Raw genomic sequence first — 20,517 nt, forward strand, 5'->3', positions numbered from 1 at the left:
AAGATCAAAATGAGCTGCTCTTCCAGGGCTGGGCTGGCCTTCTCTGTGAGCCACAAAGGCAGGCAGTTGTGCAGAGGGAAACAGACAGCATGTACTGGGGCTGAAGCCCCCGTGTGTCTGGTTCCTGTGCTCCAGTACTTGACATATGAGACTGCAGACATGGACAAGAAAATTTCAGAGCAGCACATTTCTCCATTGCATATTCTCCAGACTGCCAAAGACACTCTGAATCGTAGAATGGTTAGAGTTGGAAGGGACCTTAAAGATCATCAAGTTCTAACCCCCCTGCCGTGGGCAGGGACACCTCCCACCAGACCAGGTTGCTCAAAGGAACTGAACTTAAGAAACACCTCTCAGGCACCACCATCTGCAAAGCAGGGACACACCGAAGAAGGAAGTCAGTTGCCCCACCTCTCAAGAAGAGGGATATTAAACAATCAATCAGCCATAAGAAGGATTGCACATAGGAGCGTCACCTTCAAGCGTGACGAAAGCAAAAACTCTTGCCCCACACTGGCGAGGCAAGGGCAGTCCCACGTGCAAGGCTCTTGCCAAATCCGGTGCTATGGCCTAAGGGTACAATAAAAGTCCTCACAGTGCCGTGATGGGCCTGAGGCATGTCTTGCAGGTTTTAGGCAGCAAAGCGTGAAGAGGGAGATCAGGAGATAGTAACTGCCTCTCACCCAGTGGGAGAAAGCACACTGTCAGTTGAGAGTTTTATTTAAATGGTGACACCAGGCACTGCCCCAGCAGGGAAGAGTCTGTGGAGGGATTGCTTAAAGTCCCTGTCTGCATTTTGGTATTTGAACTCGTAAGCCCCAGAGCTGAAGCAAACCTCTTCTGCACTTGGACTCCTGCAGTCTGTTCTGCCAGCTGGAAGGTCCTCTTTGGAGTCCTCCAAGTTGCAGTCCAGCTGCACCCTCCATAGCAGGCAGCTGCCATGGACCCTGAGGGACAGGCAGGAGGAGGGAAGGCAGGATGGGACATGTGGGCAGGATGGACATCCTCCTCTCAGGTCAGTCAAGCTTGCCAGGCCTCTTTGGACCCTGGCTAGAGAGTGCTCTGTTAGCCACTTCATTTAGAGTTGAGATCATTGAGTTCAACCACAAAAAAAAAACCCAAACAAAAAACCAACCAAACAAAAAAAAGGTCAAAAAAACACATACTCACAAACAGACACAACCCAATAATCTCGGGCACTAGAGCATGCCCTGAAGTGCCATGTCTACAAGTTTCTTAAATACCTCCAGGGATGGCGACTCCACCACCTCCCTGGGCAGGCTGTTCCAGTGCCTCACCACCCTCTCAGGAAAGTAATTCTTCCTGATATCTAATCTAAACCTCCCCTGCTGCAACTTCAGACCATTTCCTCTGCTCCTGTCGTTATTCTCCTGGGAGAAAAGGCCAACACTCACCTCTCTACAACCTTCTTTCTGGTAGTTGTAAAGGGCAATGAGGACTCCCCTCAGCCTCCTCTTCTCCAAACTAAACCTCCCCAGTTCCCTCAGCCTCTCCTCGTATGACCTGTTCTCTAGTCCCATCACCAGCTTGGTGGCTCTCCTCTGGACACGCGCCAGTGCTTCAGTGTCCTTCTTGTAGTGAGGGGCCCAGAACAGAACACAGCCCTCGAGGTGAGGCCTCACCAGTGCCCAGTACAGAGGCACCATCACTGCCCTTCATGAAGATGGCAGCTTGGGAGAATGTGGGCCGCAGGGAGAGCAGTGTGAGGGCAGGGGGCAGTTGGAGGAGGCAGAGGAGAGCAGAGCCCTCGGCCTTGCAGCGGCTGCCCCCCGGCCAGGCGCTGGGAAAGCCTCTGCCCCGGGCAAGGGGAGCGGAGCTGCGGGGCAGAGCTGCGGGCTGACGTCAGCCACCGGGGGCCGAGCCCACGGGCATGATGTCACAAGCAGAGAGGTGAGGTCACAGGGGAGGCCCTCTCCCATTGGCCCCTGCCAGCCAAGAGGAGGCCTGGCTGGTGCTGCCCGGGAGAGCCCAGGCCCAGAGCCCAGAAGCAGCCAGGCCCCAGCAGCTGGGGACGCCCTGCCAGGACAAGGCTTGGCCCGGCGCAGGCAGCACCAGCCCGGGGTCAGGAACCAGCCGCCGGGGCCAGCGAGGGAAGCCGGGGCAGGCGGGCAGGGCCCGGGCAGGCACCGCCGGGAAAGAGCTGCGGGAGCGAGCTGCCGGCAGCATGTCGGGGGCAGAGGAGGTGTGCGTGGGGCCTGAGCAGGAGATGCAGTGCCAACCCCCCGCCTGCTCTGCGGGCCCCTCCGAAGGCAGGGAAGCCAAGACCAAGAAGAGCCGCTCTTCCCGCTCCTCCCGGGCCGGGCTGCTCTTCCCCGTGAGCCGCATCGACAGGCAGCTGCGCAGAGGCCTCTTTGCCCGGCACTTTTCAGCCAGGGCCCCCGTCTACCTGGCTGCGGTGCTGCAGTGGGTGACGCACAAGATCGTGGATGCGGCTGCTGCCGTTTGCAAGAAGAGCAAGCAGAAGCGCATTTCTCCATCCCACATGCAGGCGGCGCTGCAAAGGTGCTCTGGGCTGCAGCAGCTCCTGCGAGGGACTGTGAGGCCCAGGGGCCGCAGCAGGGCCGTCCGCCAGGGAAAGCGCGAGGCCTCACCCTCCAGGAAGAAGACCACCAAGAGGAAGAGCAAGAAGAGATGCCCCGGGCGAAGGGCTGCGCAGAAGTTCCACTGAGCAGAAAGTAGAAGCTCTTGCCCCACACCGGCGAGGAGAGGGCTGCGACACCTGCAAGGATCTTGCCCAACCCAGCTGTGCAGTCTGAGGGCACAATAAAAGCTTTTGCACTGACGTGTGGGACATGGGGCCTTTTGTGCTCTGTGTTGGACTAGTGTCTCCCGGCTGGCCCGAGGCAAGGAGCTGGCTGCAGGCAGAAAGCTCTGCAAAGTGGGGCTGGGGCACAGCCCTCGCTGAGCAGGAGGGCAGCAGCCTGCCTGGACATTGCCCAGGAGTGAGCTGTGAACTGGGGATATGGGCACAGGCAAGCTCTGGCAGAGCAGAGGGACTCGGAGGGGGCATGTCCAGACCTGCTGTCAATGGCATTGGGCATTTTCTGAGCCTTCAAGGCACGTGATAGGAGAGAAAATGGAAGAAAGCAAGGAAGGAAGGAAGGACTTAATGAGTGCAGAGACAGACTGGAGTCAGCAATGGCTCAGAGCTGCAGATTCAATATTTTGGACCAAAGGGGATCCTGCTGCTCTGGAATTATCAGGGGCAATATGGGAAATTGAGCAGAAAGTGCCATGTTTGCTGGGGCAAGGCAGAGGAAGAGGACGAGGTAGTGACTGGGAAGATCCCTCTGTGTTAGACCCTTCATGCCTGAAGAAATGAAAATGGGAAGGTTGGGTCTTTCCAAAAGGGTGGCCCTTGTTTCTCGATCCTGGCTGCAGTTTTGCAATCCCAACCACAGTAACACAGTTTTGGGTTCAGCGTAATACCAGCACGAGCTGAGCTTACTCCTGACAAGTGGCCGTGGAAATGAATGTGTAGATGCATTTGTGGTTGTACCTGCAAAAAGGAGACAGGTTCTATTTATTATGGAGATGAGAGTAGACAAGGCAAGTGACAAGATGTGTTTCCCCGATGCACGGGTGGAACGAGCCACTGGCTGGGTAGGCTGGGGGGAGTCCCAGGTAAAGCCTGGTGCCACCTTCTGCCGTGGCAGAGGGGGAGAGCTGCAGAGCGAGTGGTGCTGGTTGCCCATGCCCAAGGAAGGCAGAGTAGCAGAGGTCACCATCTCTCCTTGTCTTGGGGAGGAACGGTCTGTTGTTGGGTTGGCTTTGCTCACAGCCCCGGGGGCTTTGCCCACAGCCCCGGGGGCTTTGCCAAGTATTGTCTGGGGGCCCTGCACAGCCAGCCCCTAACATTGTCACCAGCAGGCATGCAAATGCCTGGCAAAAGAAGAACTCCAACTTTTAACAAGCCCCACTGTGGCCTCTGTCGCAGCACAACAACAGCAGTGGGAATCACCTGTGCCACTTGCAGAAGCCCCATCAGACTTGGCATCATTAAACGCTGACTCCTTAATGATGCCTCGTGCGGCTGCTCTGCAGGTGCCATGGAACCCTCTCCTGTGCCGTTGGGGCAGGCAGAGCCTGGGCCCGATGGCCCCGATGTCCAGAGCAGAGTAGGGTCATGAGACCCACACGCTCAGTTCAGGCTCCGGCAGCGTATTGCTTTTGTGGGAATCAGAACCACTGCTGCTGTAGCACTTGTTCCTCAATCCCTGTCACATAAAATGTGGGATTTCACCCTTGACTTAGAACACGTTCAGTTCTCTTCTCAGCCATTTCCTCCTGTGTTCTTCCATCCACTCCTCCGTCTGTGGCTGCTTCCTGGAAGAGCCATTTTCTCCTGCTCCTCCCTGTCCTGTTGTGCTCTTCAGCTGTGCTTCCCTTTGCAGTCTCAGGGATGAAGTGATTCCCATTGGATACTCCCAGTGAAACCCCTCCACAATATCCAAACCCCAAACACCAGAGGTTTTCCCTAAGGGCAAAAACCAGTAGAGATTGAGAAAGCCACAATCGAGTGTGGGGTGGAGATGGGGAAAAAGCATCAGATTGTACAGCATACCAAAAATTATCTTCAGTTTAGGGGCTTAGATGCCCGTGTGGACCTGGCATTTGTGGAAGCGTGAAAGGTGAATCTCCTGCAGTCTTGGCCTGTGATGGTAATCAAATGAGATGTCATTGTATTTGAAAGGAGGTCTGCAAGGAAAGGCACCCCCATCTTGTGTGCTCGGCTTGGGTCAGTCATAGGGAGTCCAGGGGAACATAGCAGTGGGGTGGAGCACATTTTCTGGCCAAAGGGAGACATGTTGTCAAGGATTTAAACTTTGGAGGGCTTAAGCTCAAGATAATTTCAAAAGCAAAATGTGTTAAAGATGCACTTCCTTCTAGTGATCCCTGACACTGTCCTCATCAGTCCAGGCTCGGTTCTGCAGCTTTCTTTAGAAAGGAATGGGCAAAATCTTGCGGGATGCTTGGAGTCAGTGAAAGCGCGTGCTCTGAGCAAGTTCTTCTGATGTGTTTTGCAATGTGGTTAGAAAGAAGGTGCCTTTAGCAGGGCTTATCCTGCATGTGTGCAGGAAGGGAGAACGTGAGATTCACACACTGCCATTCTCAGATGGGAAAAAGGTGCTTCCATGGGCACCGAGTGACTTGGGGTTTGCCTCTGATCATGCTGAATCTGAGTGGGGAGGAAGGAATTGAAGTTCAAAGTGGAAGTAAGCCTCCGGCATGAGCAAAAGAAGACCCAGCCCCAGAGCAAGATGTCAGAGCTGCATCCTGCAGGTACCTATACACCGCTCCCTCAAACTCCACCGTGGCTGTGCGCAGCCAGCCCAACCGTTGGGCATGATGGTGTTTGTCAGGGTGGTGTCACCAGGGCAGATGCTTTAGACAGAGGAGAATCAGAAACAGATCTGTTCCCTGGCGGGACTTAACAGCAGCTTTGTCTCTCTCCCGCTGAGATAATGGGCACAAGGCACAAGAGCAAGAGGAAATCACAGTCACTGTTGTCCTCTCCTCTGACCGTGCTTCAGGTTTATGGACTGTGACCTGGTGACATAGAGTGGAAGGCTGTTTCCCTGTGTTCAGAGAACTGGCACACTCCAGACGAACAAGGTGTTGCTCAGTCTCACACCAAGTGGCCAAGAGGAGAAGAGTGACAAGCCCAGCTTTGCTCTCTGACAGTCTCAGCTTGAATGGAGCATTAATGGACCTGGCACTCACAGCCACCAGCTTGGGGGCCCAGAGGCACGCTGTGACATACGTCTGATGAAACTCCAGGAGCTTTATTCGCAGAGCAGAGGCCATCAGCAGCTGGGCTGAAGAAGATTCATACTTCATTGAATGGCTCTAGGCCTACCCGGGTTGTAAAGACAAGACCATTCTTCTTCTGCCCTCTCCAGGGTGGTACAAAATGAGGGATGACATAATGTTCTTCAGGACTGTACTCGTGATCTCAAGGCCTGCGAAGAATGACACATTGGTGCAAGGGAGCGTCCGTCAGGAGGTTCCCTTCTTCAGAAATTGGTTACTGGGTGAGGTGACCCCCAGAGACCCGTTCCAGTCTAACTTTTTCTATGAGTCTGTGTGTCAGGAATTATCTCTGGCTCTCAAGTGAAAGCCAATGTGGGGATAAGAAAGGACAATAAATGCCATGCACCTCTTGTAAAGACCAAGTTATCCAAATATTGTAGGCAGTCCTTTTCTACTCAGTATATCTCAATGTTCTTTTCAGCTCTGTTACTATCTCAAACTGTAAGCAATGTAGCTGGCAGCGAGCAGTGGCTGCAGGTCAGCTTTTAGTAATGCAGTTTCTCCTCTTACAGATTATCATAGGATAATCCAGGTTGATATGCATTATTATTCCAAACTGAGGTGTACCCTGCTTTTCCAGTGCCAAAGTACAAAAATAGCCATATAACTAAAGGGAGAGCCCACTCACACCAGAACTTGAAGGAGCTTCCTTCATCTCATCCATGTGCACACTTTTCTTCCCAGGCATTTCCGAAGGGCCAAATGCACATCCTTGTTCCTCAGGCTATAAACCACAGGGTTCAGCAAGGGAGTCACCACAGTGTAAGTGACAGAAATCAGAGTGTCCTCCTGTAGGCAATAGGTGGATTTGGGCCTTAAATAAACGATGGAGGCGCACCCAAAGTGCACAACAACCACAGTGAGATGGGAGGCACAAGTGGAAAAGGCTTTGCCTTTCCCCTCAGTAGAGGGGATCTTGAGGATGGTGTGGAAGATCAAAAGGTACGAGAGAAGAATCAACAAGAATGAGCCAAACACCACCACAATACCAAAAATAAAGATGACTGTCTCAATTCCATTATTTTCTGTGCAAGCTGCCTGGATGACAGGAGCCATGTCACAGAAGAAGTGATTAATTTCCTTCCCTCCACAGAAAGGCAATGTGAATACAAAGTAGGTAACTATCAGGGACAAGGTGAAGCCGGTCCCTGTTGCAAAGGCCACTAGCTGTCTACAGACTCTGTCGTTCATGAGGACTTTGTAATGTAAAGGTTTACATATAGCCACACAGCGGTCATACCCCATGGCTGTTAGAAGCATACAGTTAGTGGCTCCAAAGCCAATGAAGAAAAACATCTGAACAGCACACCCAGTGAAAGAAATGGCCTTTTCTTCTGTTATTAGATTTACCAGCATCTTGGGAATGAGAGCAAATGTATAGCAAGTTTCTGAAAAAGAGAGAATGGAAAGGAAGAAATACATGGGGATGTGAAGATGACGATGAAGCCTGATAATTGTCATTAGCAGGACATTTCCCGTGAGGGTGACCAGGTAAGTCAGGGAAAAAAAGACAAATAGTGGAATCTGCAGATCTGGAAACTCTGAAAATCCAATCAGGATGAACTCCATCATTTTGGTTTCATTCATCATAAAGCTTCTGGTCTAGAAAGAGATCATTGACAAAAAGAAATCTGATGTGAATGGTGAGAAAAGTAACAATACCACGTCCCCTTCATAATCCCCAAAGCACTGTATAGCAGCAGGGAGTAGTGCTCTGTCACAAATGGACAGTATTTCTACAGTGAAGGAATAATAACAGTAAGCGAGAGAACTTTGTTTCCTTTTAATGTCCCTGCTTCTTTGCAAACTGCCCATTCAGGTTAGGAATATTACTGAATGTAGTACGATAAAGCATTTCTTTGCTGTTCCTTCAGTATGAAGTGAAATGGTAGGAAAACCAAGTTTGGTATCTTACTCTGAAGTCAGAGAAACAGCTCGGTGTAAACAGCACTGTATGTTCAGAGTAGAAATTCCTTGGGGCTTTTTTTGAGGCTGAGCTCCCAATGGTTTATCTCACTCTCTAATGAAATTTGGTATTCTGGGACTAGAGGGTCTAGAAGTGCAAGAGCATTCAAAACCAGACAGTTCAAACACAGGGGAAGGAAAAGATGACTTTATGCTTGGACAATATTGTCCCTGTTCATCTAGCATTGCAAAATAAAATCCAGCAAGCCTTTCAACAGTGGAGCCATTTCTTTCTATGGTTTGGTATTCAAAAGCTGGTAATGTCAGATAAAATGAGCCACTGATTCATTCAGTTTCATTATTCATGCCATTAGTGCCATATATTATTGCATTTAAATGCATCTTCATGTTTTAAGTAAAACCTGACTATAATTAACAGCTTCATCACTATGGAGAGAGAACTATGAGGAAAGGCAGAACCAGGGAACTGTTTCTTTCAAACCAATAGTGGTAGAAATGAGACAAATGGGGCTAAATCCTTCATCACTCACACTAGTCACACTGCTCTGGAAATCACTGGGAACTCTATAGATCTCAGGAGCCCCCAGTTCAGCTTACCTGCATGTGTACTATCAGAAACCAAAGGCTGACATGCACAGTCAGCCTTCAGACCCTCTGCAATCCCTTACCTGAAGAAACCTACCTGTGATGACAACTCTAAAATTCAGATTGACGCAACCTGTACTTGGTCTTTCCATCGATGTCTCTCCTGAGGTGTCAGTCGCAGTCCTTCCTATCTCACCGACAGGGACTGGAAGAAAAGGGGGATAGACATCGTAACTGCATTCCGATTAGGAGAAAAACTAGCTGTTAGCAATGCAGGGTCTAGAACAAGTCTTCTGAATACCTGCCATTCAAACAAGTCACACCTTTATCCATCCTGTGAGACCTCCAGGGCATAGCTCTTCTGGCATAGCATCAAAACCTAGGGCTAATTGGTGACAGTATCATCAAAGGGACATAACAAAACGCTATGAACTTCACCACTTGAACTCATGAAGTAAAGAAAACAAGTGAAGGAAAGCTTCACTGCCATTATAACTAGAAGCTCTTCTCCCTAAAAAAGGGGAAGTTCTGTTCAAAGTTATCTGAAGCGTCTGTTTTAATATTATGACTGCAAAACTGTTTGGTTTTCAAGTGGAGGCTGGGGAAGATTCCTTCCACACAGTCTAATGCACAAACCCAAATAAATGCTTATTTTTCAAGACTGTATTAACAATTCCTTGGAATTATTTGTAAATAGCAAAGTATATTAGCATGGCAAATTCTTGTTAGTCCAACTGGAGTTGTGAGTCACGAGGCAAACTGCTGGGTCAGGAAATCAATGAGTCAACCAAACGCAATATGGCATTGCGACTAAAACGGAAACCCGTGAATTAACTTCATCGGAATTGTCATTGGAGAGTTCAGAAAGTAAAGAAATGCCATCTCTCAGACCTCATTATTAAGATTTGTTTGATAGTTCAGAATCTCAGCCTTCTCTGTAAGCTTAGACTTGGTTTTATTAGTAAGTTCTTGGTTTAATTTTTAGCAAACTCCATTTTTCCTTATTTTTCATATTCTGATTTTTCGTATTACAAAACTGAATGGACTGAAAGGGAAAAAATTAAAAAGGCATAAAATTTCTAGCATTTTTCTCTGGTTTAGTATAACTCAATAGCAAGAACTATAAGGATATGCATTACATCAGAGCTCCTACAACTGGGCAGTATTCCACAGGCTTGACTGGCACAAGTCAGTTGGGAAGGCACTGAGAGAAATAGCAGAGAAATTTGTTCTGAACCAAGAAGGTGATACAGCAAATGGGGAATGGCAAAAGAAAATAGGCAGACTAAATGTCCTATAGTGCCCCAAGCAGAATGATAAGTAAATCAAGGATTTCTAGGAGGCTGGAAGTGAAAGCAAGTCTTTCCTATGAGCTTAGTGGCATCAGGCCTTGGGCTGCAGCCCTGCATCCAGGTATGCAAGGGGTTGTATTGACTCCCATGAGAAAAAGTATGGATGGAACAGATGTATTGTTTCACACATCTAGTGTGCCCAGGAGTAATAGGTTTAGGACTTAGTAGTGTTCCTTTTACAATGTACAAAACCATAGTAAAAAATGTGATTTGATACTGAATAGGATGAGGATATTCAGTAACCTCCCCAAGCTTTCTTCATATCAGGATAATAATTTGATGTCACATCTTTGAATGATAGTTTGCTTTTAATCTAGAAAGCTGACCAAGCACCAGACCACAGTCTGACAGTCCTAAAACTCCTGCTGTGCTTTCAGGCTTTAGCTTTCTATTGGAAACTATTATGTGGTGTTGCCATACCCTGTGGGACCGTAGTCCAGAAGAAGCTTCTGAACTGGGTGCGTGAAGAATCATGCTTCAGTCATTAACTCCAGCACCCCATATCATGATCTTCTTTCCCCCAAACACGAGGAGACTGTCTTACAACTGCGAGATTCATTTTTCAGTAAACTTGGAAGAGTTTAGCAGCCTTTCAGAAAGACTTGCATCATGTTTGCAGGCTTTCCTGTCCAACCATGGGCTCAAGAAATTTTATTTTAGCTAAGATTGTTAGGAAATCCATTTATGCCATAAGCTTAGGCTTTAGGGGAACCACAAATATGAGAAGACTTTCAAGAGAAAATAAGCATTCACAACACTGATTATCACCACAACAGTTACGGAGCTGAGGTCTGAGCCGCTGTGGAACCTCACCTGTCTCATGGGTTCTTCCGAAATATCCAAGTTAGGGTTAGAAACCAGTCTGGCTCTAAGTGCTTGAAAATCCCTTGAAGGCAGCTCAGCTTGCATTCAGCTCAAGTGGCAGCACTGACTGTCAGAGGTCAATCTTTGACCATAACAGGATGCATTCTGTATGGTCATTGTGATGACCATGGCCATCAAAGGGGGGTGAGCCTCACTGCAGGTCCCTTTTGGGAGGGTGAGAGCTACACTGAGTTGGTTGCACCACTGGCAAGGCTGAGGGGGTGTCAGCAGTTAAGTGGGAGACTGGGGCATGAATAGGAGTCAGCAAAAGTCTCAGGTGACTCTTGGGAGTAGAGCTGTAAAGCTCAGCACCTTGTGAATGATTGAACAACAGGGTCACTGTTTGATTGTAGAGCAGAATAAGGCCGGGATACCTCACTTAAATTGTGCTATGGGCACACTCCAGCAGGCTGAAGGAGGACAGAATGGGACTAAATATCCTGGAAGGTGACATAGTATCCTATAATACCTCATCTCCATCACAGGTACTTTTCCATCGCTGAATTAGAGGCTGTGTAACAGCAAGAAAGATGGATTTCCACAAGTCTAGCAGCAGTCCTCACCTCTGCACAATGAGCTGGTGATGTCTTGTTCTGTCTGTGTAATCTCTCCCTCCTCCTCATGGCAACCCTGCAATGACAGAGCTTTGAAATCAAACCTTCTCCCCTCCCACCCTGTAGACAGCATCCCAAAAATTACCCTTGGTAGGTTTCACTAGAGCACATCTATTCTGCACTGGGGAGAGGAATGAGCTGAGAGAGGGAGATAGTGTGGGGCTCTCTGGACCTCAGCAAGAATGACTTAATAAAGGTCTTGGTTTAGTAAGGTAGAATAAGAAGAGGCATATAGCTAGCTAGTAAATTTTATGTCCTTTCAGATGCTGGGAACCCTGCATTCATGCAGCATCAGACAGATCCCAGATGGATTCTCCCGTGGCACGCTATACAGATCCCATCTGAGGAGAGGTTCCTCCTTTTTGGTCATTCAAGATATTACACAATTTTTCTTGGAAGAAAACAACTCTGTTTCTAGATTTTTTTTCTTGGAAGAAAACAACTCTGTTTCTAAAGGATGTTCACATGAGGAATCCTTGCTGTGCTTTAGCTAACAGCAGGGCCATGAAGGTGGTATAAGCGCAGGCACCAAGCAGGAGCTAAGTTTATCCTGCGGCCAAGGCAGGTGTAGGGACACAGATGGAAGGCTGCACTGTACATACAGCACAGCCCAGACCTGCACTCAGTTAGCTGCTTTGGGGATCAGTAACTCCTCCATGCACAGTGATCTCCCAGTCAGGATCTCTACAACAGGCTGTTAAACTGCAAAGTGACTAAGTAATTAGAGAAGATCCAGATCTTGAGAGGATGGTTAACCAAAGGGACTCAAATCAAATCTCCCCTAAGCTCCTCCTGTGCTTACAGGGTTCTTGATCCTCTCAGGCACCTCCCAAGCTGTCCCATTACCCCCAGCTCCCTCTTTCCCTGCATTTCCCTCCTTGCCTGCCCCACTTTGTCCCCTGCAGCAGCACTCAGCTGAGTACCCTCAGTTGCTCACAGGGAAGAAGCATCCTCTTTGCTCTCCTGACGTTCCCCCAGCACAGGGTGCCATAGCCAGGACAAGGCAGTCAGACACAGACACCTACTGTGCTTCTGATAAGAGTAGCTCAGAAACCAGCAGATGAGCCAGGTCTCCTGACTCCCACAAACAGCATTTTGGATAAACGGCCTTCAACAATGGACCCCTTCCCAGTGGCTCATTTTCCCAGTGTTGTAGGTGTGAAGTTGTGTGGTTAAAGGTTCATCTCCACAAACACAAAGGAGTACAAAGGAGCGGTGGCAGGTGGAGGAACCCCAGTATCCTAGGCAGAGGCAATGGAGAACCCTGATGTGGCTTTTCCCAGGGCTATCACGGGGGAGGGATTGACCACATTGTCTGGATGTGAGACCCAACAGAGAAGTATTGACTCTCCTCTGCTCACTTCACAGACTGAAGGGAGGAATGCACTTCTTTGGTCATGCTCTGCATCTGAACCCCTGTCATAGACAAAAAAATAATTGCTTGAATGTTAAAAGCCAAGTCATGACTGAGTGCATGTGTATGGCAAGGTCTGTGTGTGTGAATGTCTGAAACTGAATTCTGAACTGTCAGGCAGAAACCTGCTACTTGCCAACTGCAACTCATATGGGCCGGGTCTGAATTTTAGTAACACCTGGAATAAGCAAAAGTGGCATGTTCTGAATCCTGCAATTAAAAATATAGGAGACAGAGCCATTAATTAGGAGGCTGATCAAGCATTGTTTTACTCACATAGACAATTTAGATGAGGAAAACTAGGGGTGTGGGGTTCCAGAAAAAGAGGTGATGTCAAAAAGAAGGGTGTACATACGTCAGCGTGCACAACTACTAGTGAGCATCAAGCTGGACTAGTCAGTGAGTAGAATAACTAGTCAGCAAGTAGAGTAAGAGGCTTGGGACCCAAGGACTGGAGAGGCCATAGGTCTGGGCCAGGTATTGAAGAGACCAGAGGGTCTGAGAGTCAGCTACTGGAGGGACTGGGAGGCCCAAGCCAGCTGTGGCAGAGGACAAGGGATCTGGTAAGGTTGTAGGTGTGGAACAGCCACTGAAGAAACTTGTTTGCATGTATGTGGTTTGTACCTGAGGCAGCTGGGAGACCATGGGATACTGGGGCCGAGTACTGTCCAGGCTGCCTGAAGTCAGCTACTGATGCGACCCGTATGGCTTCTGTGTGTACATACGTGTACACTTTCCATGTGTGTACATATGTATACATTTTCCACTGAGTGTTTTTCATCCTGATTAGCCTGCCAGGGAACAGAATCAAGGCTCTTTGTGCTGTTTGTATTTGTGCAAGGGCTTTGTTTTCAGTTGGTGTGGATCCATGTCATGGGGCATATGTACGTACGTATGCATATGTACGTGTGCCAGTGGGAAAACACATGCTCAGCCTCGCTACTTGGCTGAACACAGGGACATGGAGCCACAGCAGCCTTGTACTGCGTCGAGACACTGCATTTGGCAGCTCCTAACAGAAGGGTTTCTCCTGTGCAAGTATCTCAGAAACAAAAAGCTCTATGTACGCTGCTGGAGGCAGGGAAACTCTGGGAGGCAGTGAAGGCATAAAGGGGAAAGCCATGGAGGGGACTGTGTTTAACAGGAAAGAAACCCATATGAATGGGTGGGTAAGTACAATGCCATGTAAGTACAATGCCACGTCCCATTTGAGAATGAAGTGGTGTTTACTTTCTGGAAGAATCCCCAGAGTTCAAGTATGGAACTCTGGGGATTTATACTTGAGACTGTTTTTTGTACTGCCTGTTGGCAATCAAAACAGTGCCCCTTCAGACACATTGCACAGAAAAGTTTGGCTTTAAAAGCAAATGAAAGTGGGGAGTGGAACGGCTCTTTGTTTTGCTTGGTGTCTGAGAAAACATACAGAACTTTCTAATAAGATTTCCCTAATAAAAACCACGGAGCCGAACAAACCACACTTGTCCAGATGCTACAGGTAAGGCAACTGTTGGGTATAAATGCAATGTTCTCTTTGCAATAATTATCTGCTGTATGTCCAAGTGTAGCTCTCAGTTTGTTCAGCAATCAGAAGTGAAGTTAGATATAGAATAACGGATTGAGCAACTGCAGGATTCAACCCTCCCCCCCCAAAAAACCCAACCCAGAAAAAGAAAGACATGGAGGGTAAGCTGGGCATTTCACTAAAGTAAAGAGGACACAGCAATGGATTAGAAATGCTAATTGGTTTAATGGTAAAACTGCAATTATTTTGTGAACTGTGCATTCACTTCAATATGGACTTAATTTAAAATAGCTGCTTTGAAGATGTTCTGACTTCACCTTAATTGACACCTACAGTCTTCATCATGATAGAGAGCTGGTATTTTCTCCAGCAGAGAAAACCCACTCCCACAAAAAATAAAAAATAAAAAAAAAACCCAACAAAAAGAAATCCCAGCCCAGAAAAAGAAAGACAGCAAGGGCAATCTAGGCAGTAAAGTTGTGTGAAATGGCTCAAAACTGCTCAAAGTTTGTGCAGAGATTAGAGCTTGCTATTCAGATCTACATCACTTATCATGGTGAGGGTAGTATGCACCTCCAACGGAGTCAGAGGGGAAAACATGGAGAAGGGAGCTGCAGTGCAAAGGACAAAACATTCTTAGGAAAACTCTCAGTTTTCTTTCCTTTTCCTTGCTCCTTCCCTTCCAGATCTCCGTGGTTGCAGTTTGTGCTGCCTCACCTCCAGCACAGCATGCAGAATGAGACGATTGTCACAGAATTCATTCTCCTGGGGTTCTCCAGCAACCCAGACCTTCGGCTCTGCCTCTTTGGCCTTTTCTCTGTCCTCTACTGTGCCACTCTGACTGGAAACGCACTTGTCTTTGTGCTTATCTGCCTGGACTACCACCTCCACAGCCCCATGTACTTCTTCCTCTGCCACCTCTCCATCGTGGACATCTGCTACGCCTCCAACAATGTCCCCCATATGCTGAGGAACCTCCTTGGACGAGGCAACACCATCTCATTTGCCGGGTGTGGGACACAGATACATCTTTATTTAATCCTTGCACTTACAGAGTGTGTGCTGCTGGCTGTGATGTCTTATGATCGCTACGTGGCAATCTGCCATCCCCTCCGCTATGCCCTCATCATGAACCGGAGGGTGTGCCTCACCCTTGCCGCGGTTTCATGGGCTTTTGGGTTCATATTTGGTACACTACAAGCCTCTCTGGCTTTACACCTGCCTTTCTGTGGCCCCTGTGAGGTTGACCACTTCTTCTGTGAAATCCTTGCTGTCTTAAAGCTGGCCTGCACTGACACTACAGTCAATAAAGTCCTGATCTTTGCTGTCTGCGTGTGCTTCCTCCTCTTCCCTTTAGCCTTAATCCTAATTTCCTACCTGCACATCCTGGCCACAATTCTGCGCATCCGCTCTGCACCAGGATGGCAAAAAACCATCTCCACCTGTGGCTCCCACCTGACCGTGGTGGGTCTGTTTTATGGAAATGCCATCTTCATGTACATGGGGCCTGGGAGCAGTAACTCGTCTGGGAGGGAGAAAGTTCTTTCCCTTTTCTACAGTCTCGTCAGCCCCACTTTGAACCCCCTGATTTACAGTCTGAGAAACAAGCAGGTGAAGGAAGCCTTCCTGAATCTTCAGAGAAGGAAAAGGGTGTTTTATTCCATGTAGTTTGGGCTCCAGGCTTTCAGCTGTCTCCTGTCTGCTTTTATTTATTGCCATCTATGGGTATTCTTCACTGAATTTTAAGTCATTAATATGTAGCACAAGAGATTATTCAAATGCATTTTGTCTCTGTTTCACTGTACAGTTGAATGAATATCATAACACAAAATGACTAATTATTATTCCTTTTATTAGAGGTAATTAATTATTCTTCCTCATATGCAGCCATCCTAGGGAGGTGGTATGTTTTACCAGAACTACTGATCCATCTGGAAAGAACAGTTTGTCTTCTCGGTTCTAACTAGAAGTCAGAATAAATTGCTGTGTAGCAGGTTTTTTTCTGAGTGTATCAGCTGATCTAGTAAGATACTGTTTTTCTCTACCATATTTGTATTTCCTAGCATCCTTAGGATGCTAGACCTTCAACTCCACCACAAGAAAGAAAAAGAGAGAGATCTTGATGCTAAAGGGCTTTGCTTCTCAGCAGGGTGAACGAGCCTGTGCAGGGTTTTGCTTCTGCACACTTTTGAGCCTAACACCTCCCATGCAGCAAGTGAACATGGCGACCACTGCAGCGCAGAAATTAGTTTTGCATGGCTTTGCCAGGTTGCTACCCACAGCAGTTCCTCAGACTGAGCTACCTGAGGTATCTGTACTGTGTATTGCATTTCTTACCTTGACCCTGACTCAGGGTGTAGGCTCTTGGCGCCTTCCCGTCTACCCACATTTCAAAAGTCTTCCTGCAGCCTTATTTGCTGCCAAATAAGCTTTGGAAAATCTTCCCTGGTCTCTGTGTTGACACGTCTAATTAGGAGGTCTAATGGTTAAAAAGGGCTATGTATTCCACTAGTCTGTCGACCTTCATGGAAATAATTGCCTGCAGAATCATTCCTTCAGGAAATAAGGCTGCTAACTGGGATGGGGTTTTCAAATTAATGGGCTACATTCATCACGTAATTCCTCTGGATCTTTCAACTTCACACAAATTGAGAGAAGAAGAAAAAAATCTCCCTGTCCCTCATCCTAAACAAGCCTACAAGGTTCCTGCCACATATGTTCATTCAGGGGAATAACTGAAGGTACCTGTTGTTGAAAACTTCATGCGAAATATGTAACAGTGGAGAGAGGTGTCCTCTTTCAAAATAAGAGAAATGGGAAAGGTCCATCAGCAACAAGGACCAGCCATGGCTGTGATCCCTAATGTGAACACACTAAGTGTCAAAAAGTCAATTAGCCAATTACCATCTGGTTTAAACACTTCTTCATCTACCAGAGGAAACTGTTGCTGATGTTCTGACTCTGAGCAACAATAAAAAAGACTCATTAGTCCATTCTTACTTGAATCCCATAGAAATGTAGCTTTTTCTAGTAAACATGAGAAAAGCAGAAGTGAAAACCAGAAAGAACACCTCAAAACCTAACAACACAATTAACAGTTTAATCTACAAGGCTAAATCTTTATTGTAGATGTTTCTGCAACACTGCACGTAGGGACCTAATTCCCTTTTCCAAACCATCAAGGCCATAAAAAAACCTATAAGCTACTAAAAATCTGTCAGAATTTTAGAAGAGAAAAAGTGTTGAGAATACAGAAAATGCCCTTCCCAAGAGAGGATCATTCCTGATTTCAGCATGAAAAGCATCAGCATTGGTATGGTACCCAGAAGACATGAATAACTTGGTTTCTTAGAGATGTGCATGGCATTTATTGTCCTTTCTTATCCCCACATTGGCTTTCTCCTGAGCACCAGAGATAATTCTTGACACAGACTCATAGAAGAAGTTAGATTGGAACGGGACTCTGGGGGTCACCTCACCCAGTAACCAATTTCTGAAGCAGGGAACCTCCTGACGGACGCTCCCTTGCACCAATGTGTCATTCTTCGCAGGCCTTGAGATCACGAGTACAGTCCTGAAGAACATTATGTCATCCCTCATTTTGTACCACCCTGGAGAGGGCAGAAGAAGAATGGTCTTGTCTTTACAACCCGGGTAGGCCTAGAGCCATTCAATGAAGTATGAATCTTCTTCAGCCCAGCTGCTGATGGCCTCTGCTCTGGGAATAAAGCTCCTGGAGTTTCATCAGACGTATGTCACAGCGTGCCTCTGGGCCCCCAAGCTGGTGGCTCTTACAACCAAGGTGGGTAGAGCCGTTCAATGAAGTATGAATCTTCTTCAGCCCAGCTGCTGATGGCCTCTGCTCTGGGAATAAAGCTCCTGGAGTTTCATCAGACGTATGTCACAGCGTGTCTCTGGGCCCCCAAGCTGGTGGCTGTGAGTGCCAGGTCCATTAATGCTCCATTCAAGCTGAGACTGTCAGAGAGCAAAGCTGGGCTTGTCACTCTTCTCCTCTTGGCCACTTGGTGTGAGACTGAGCAACACCTTGTTCGTCTGGAGTGTGCCAGTTCTCTGAACACAGGGAAACAGCCTTCCACTCTATGTCACCAGGTCACAGTCCATAAACCTGAAGCACGGTCAGAGGAGAGGACAACAGTGACTGTGATTTCCTCTTGCTCTTGTGCCTTGTGCCCGTTATCTCAGCGGGAGAGAGACAAAGCTGCTGTTAAGTCCCGCCAGGGAACAGATCTGTTTCTGATTCTCCTCTGTCTAAAGCATCTGCCCTGGTGACACCACCCTGACAAACACCATCATGCCCAACGGTTGGGCTGGCTGCGCACAGCCACGGTGGAGTTTGAGGGAGCGGTGTGTAGGTACCTGCAGGATGCAGCTCTGACATCTTGCTCTGGGGCTGGGTCTTCTTTTGCTCATGCCTGAGGCTTACTTCCACTTTGAACTTCAATTCCTTCCTCCCCACTCAGATTCAGCATGATCAGAGGCAAACCCCAAGTCACTCGGTGCCCATGGAAGCACCTTTTTCCCATCTGAGAATGGCGGTGTGTGAATCTCACGTTCTCCCTTCCTGCACACATGCAGGATAAGCCCTGCTAAAGGCACCTTCTTTCTAACCACATTGCAAAACACATCATAAGAACTCTCTCAGAGCACACACTTTCACTGACTCCAAGCATCCCGCAAGATTTTGCCCATTCCTTTCTAAAGAAAGCTGCAGAACCGAGCCTGGAGTCATTAGGACAGTGTCAGGGATCACTAGAAGGAAGTGCATCTTTAACACATTTTGCTTTTGAAATTATCTTGAGCTTAAGCCCTCCGGAGGGGTTTCACTGGGAGTATCCAATGGGAATCACTTCATCCCTGAGACTGCAAAGGGAAGCACAGCTGAAGAGCACAACAGGACAGGGAGGAGCAGGAGAAAATGGCTCTTCCAGGAAGCAGCCACAGACGGAGGAGTGGATGGAAGAACACAGGAGGAAATGGCTGAGAAGAGAACTGAATGTGTTCTAAGTCAAGGGTGAAATCCCACATTTTATGTGACAGGGATTGAGGAACAAGTGCTACAGCAGCAGTGGTTCTGATTCCCACAAAGGCGATACGCTGCCAGAGCCTGAACTGAGCGTGCGGGTCTCATGACCCTACTCTGCTCTGGACATCGGGGCCATCGGGCCCAGGCTCTGCCTGCCCCAACGGCACAGGAGAGGGTTCCATGGCACCTGCAGAGCAGCCGCACGAGGCATCATTAAGGAGTCAGCGTTTAATGATGCCAAGTCTGATGGGGCTTCTGCAAGTGGCACAGGTGATTCCCACTGCTGTTGTTGTGCTGCGACAGAGGCCACAGTGGGGCTTGTTAAAAGTTGGAGTTCTTCTTTTGCCAGGCATCTGCATGCCTGCTGGTGACAATGTTAGGGGCTGGCTGTGCAGGGCCCCCAGACAATACTTGGCAAAGCCCCCGGGGCTGTGGGCAAAGCCCCCGGGGCTGTGAGCAAAGCCAACCCAACAACAGACCGTTCCTCCCCAAGACAAGGAGAGATGGTGACCTCTGCTACTCTGCCTTCCTCGGGCATGGGCATGCATCTACACATTCATTTCCATGGCCACTTGTCAGGAGTAAGCTCAGCTCGTGCTGGTGTTACGCTGAACCCAAAACTGTGTTACTGTGGTTGGGATTGCAAAACTGCAGCCAGGATCGAGAAACAAGGGCCACCCTTTTGGAAAGACCCAACCTTCCCATTTTCATTTCTTCAGGCATGAAGGGTCTAACACAGAGGGATCTTCCCAGTCACTACCTCGTCCTCTTCCTCTGCCTTGCCCCAGCAAACATGGCACTTTCTGCTCAATTTCCCATATTGCCCCTGATAATTCCAGAGCAGCAGGATCCCCTTTGGTCCAAAATATTGAATCTGCAGCTCTGAGCCATTGCTGACTCCAGTCTGTCTCTGCACTCATTAAGTCTTTCCTTCCTTCCTTGCTTTCTTCCATTTTCTCTCCTATCACGTGCCTTGAAGGCTCAGAAAATGCCCAATGCCATTGACAGCAGGTCTGGACATGCCCCCTCCGAGTCCCTCTGCTCTGCCAGAGCTTGCCTGTGCCCATATCCCCAGTTCACAGCTCAGTCCTGGGCAATGTCCAGGCAGGCTGCTGCCCTCCTGCTCAGCGAGGGCTGTGCCCCAGCCCCACTTTGCAGAGCTTTCTGCCTGCAGCCAGCTCCTTGCCTCGGGCCAGCCGGGAGACACCAGTCCAACACAGAGCACAAAAGGCCCCATGTCCCACACGTCAGTGCAAAAGCTTTTATTGTGCCCTCAGACTGCACAGCTGGGTTGGGCAAGATCCTTGCAGGTGTCGCAGCCCTCTCCTCGCCGGTGTGGGGCAAGAGCTTCTACTTTCTGC

The 20,517-nt window shown here is 48.4% G+C and overlaps 3 protein-coding genes across 3 annotated transcripts; 2 read left to right on the plus strand and 1 right to left on the minus strand.

The window, feature by feature from the left end:
• The first annotated feature begins 2,013 nt into the window (after positions 1-2,013).
• On the plus strand, positions 2,014-2,812 carry LOC106886851 (histone H2A-beta, sperm-like). The gene has a single exon (XM_014940104.1). The coding sequence runs from the start codon at positions 2,186-2,188 to the stop codon at positions 2,687-2,689; it is 504 nt and encodes a 167-aa protein (XP_014795590.1). The 5' UTR covers positions 2,014-2,185; the 3' UTR covers positions 2,690-2,812.
• Positions 2,813-6,486: 3,674 nt separating this feature from the next.
• LOC106886822 (olfactory receptor 10R2-like) lies at positions 6,487-7,425 on the minus strand. The gene has a single exon (XM_014940055.1). The coding sequence runs from the start codon at positions 7,423-7,425 to the stop codon at positions 6,487-6,489; it is 939 nt and encodes a 312-aa protein (XP_014795541.1).
• Positions 7,426-14,841: 7,416 nt separating this feature from the next.
• On the plus strand, positions 14,842-15,780 carry LOC106886823 (olfactory receptor 2A1/2A42-like). The gene has a single exon (XM_014940056.1). It carries the CDS (start codon positions 14,842-14,844, stop codon positions 15,778-15,780), a length of 939 nt encoding a protein of 312 aa, XP_014795542.1.
• The last annotated feature ends 4,737 nt before the right edge of the window (positions 15,781-20,517 follow it).

Source organism: Calidris pugnax, unplaced genomic scaffold (genome assembly GCF_001431845.1).
Source record: "Calidris pugnax isolate Ruff unplaced genomic scaffold, ASM143184v1 scaffold36, whole genome shotgun sequence".
In the NCBI taxonomy this organism is placed as follows: Eukaryota; Metazoa; Chordata; class Aves; order Charadriiformes; family Scolopacidae; genus Calidris; species Calidris pugnax.

Coding starts and splice junctions, on each gene's coding strand:
- LOC106886851 (XM_014940104.1), top strand. CDS start 2,186: ATGTCGGGGGCAGAGGAGGTGTGCGTGGGGCCTGAGCAGGAGATGCAG.
- LOC106886823 (XM_014940056.1), top strand. CDS start 14,842: ATGCAGAATGAGACGATTGTCACAGAATTCATTCTCCTGGGGTTCTCC.
- LOC106886822 (XM_014940055.1), bottom strand. CDS start 7,425: ATGATGAATGAAACCAAAATGATGGAGTTCATCCTGATTGGATTTTCA.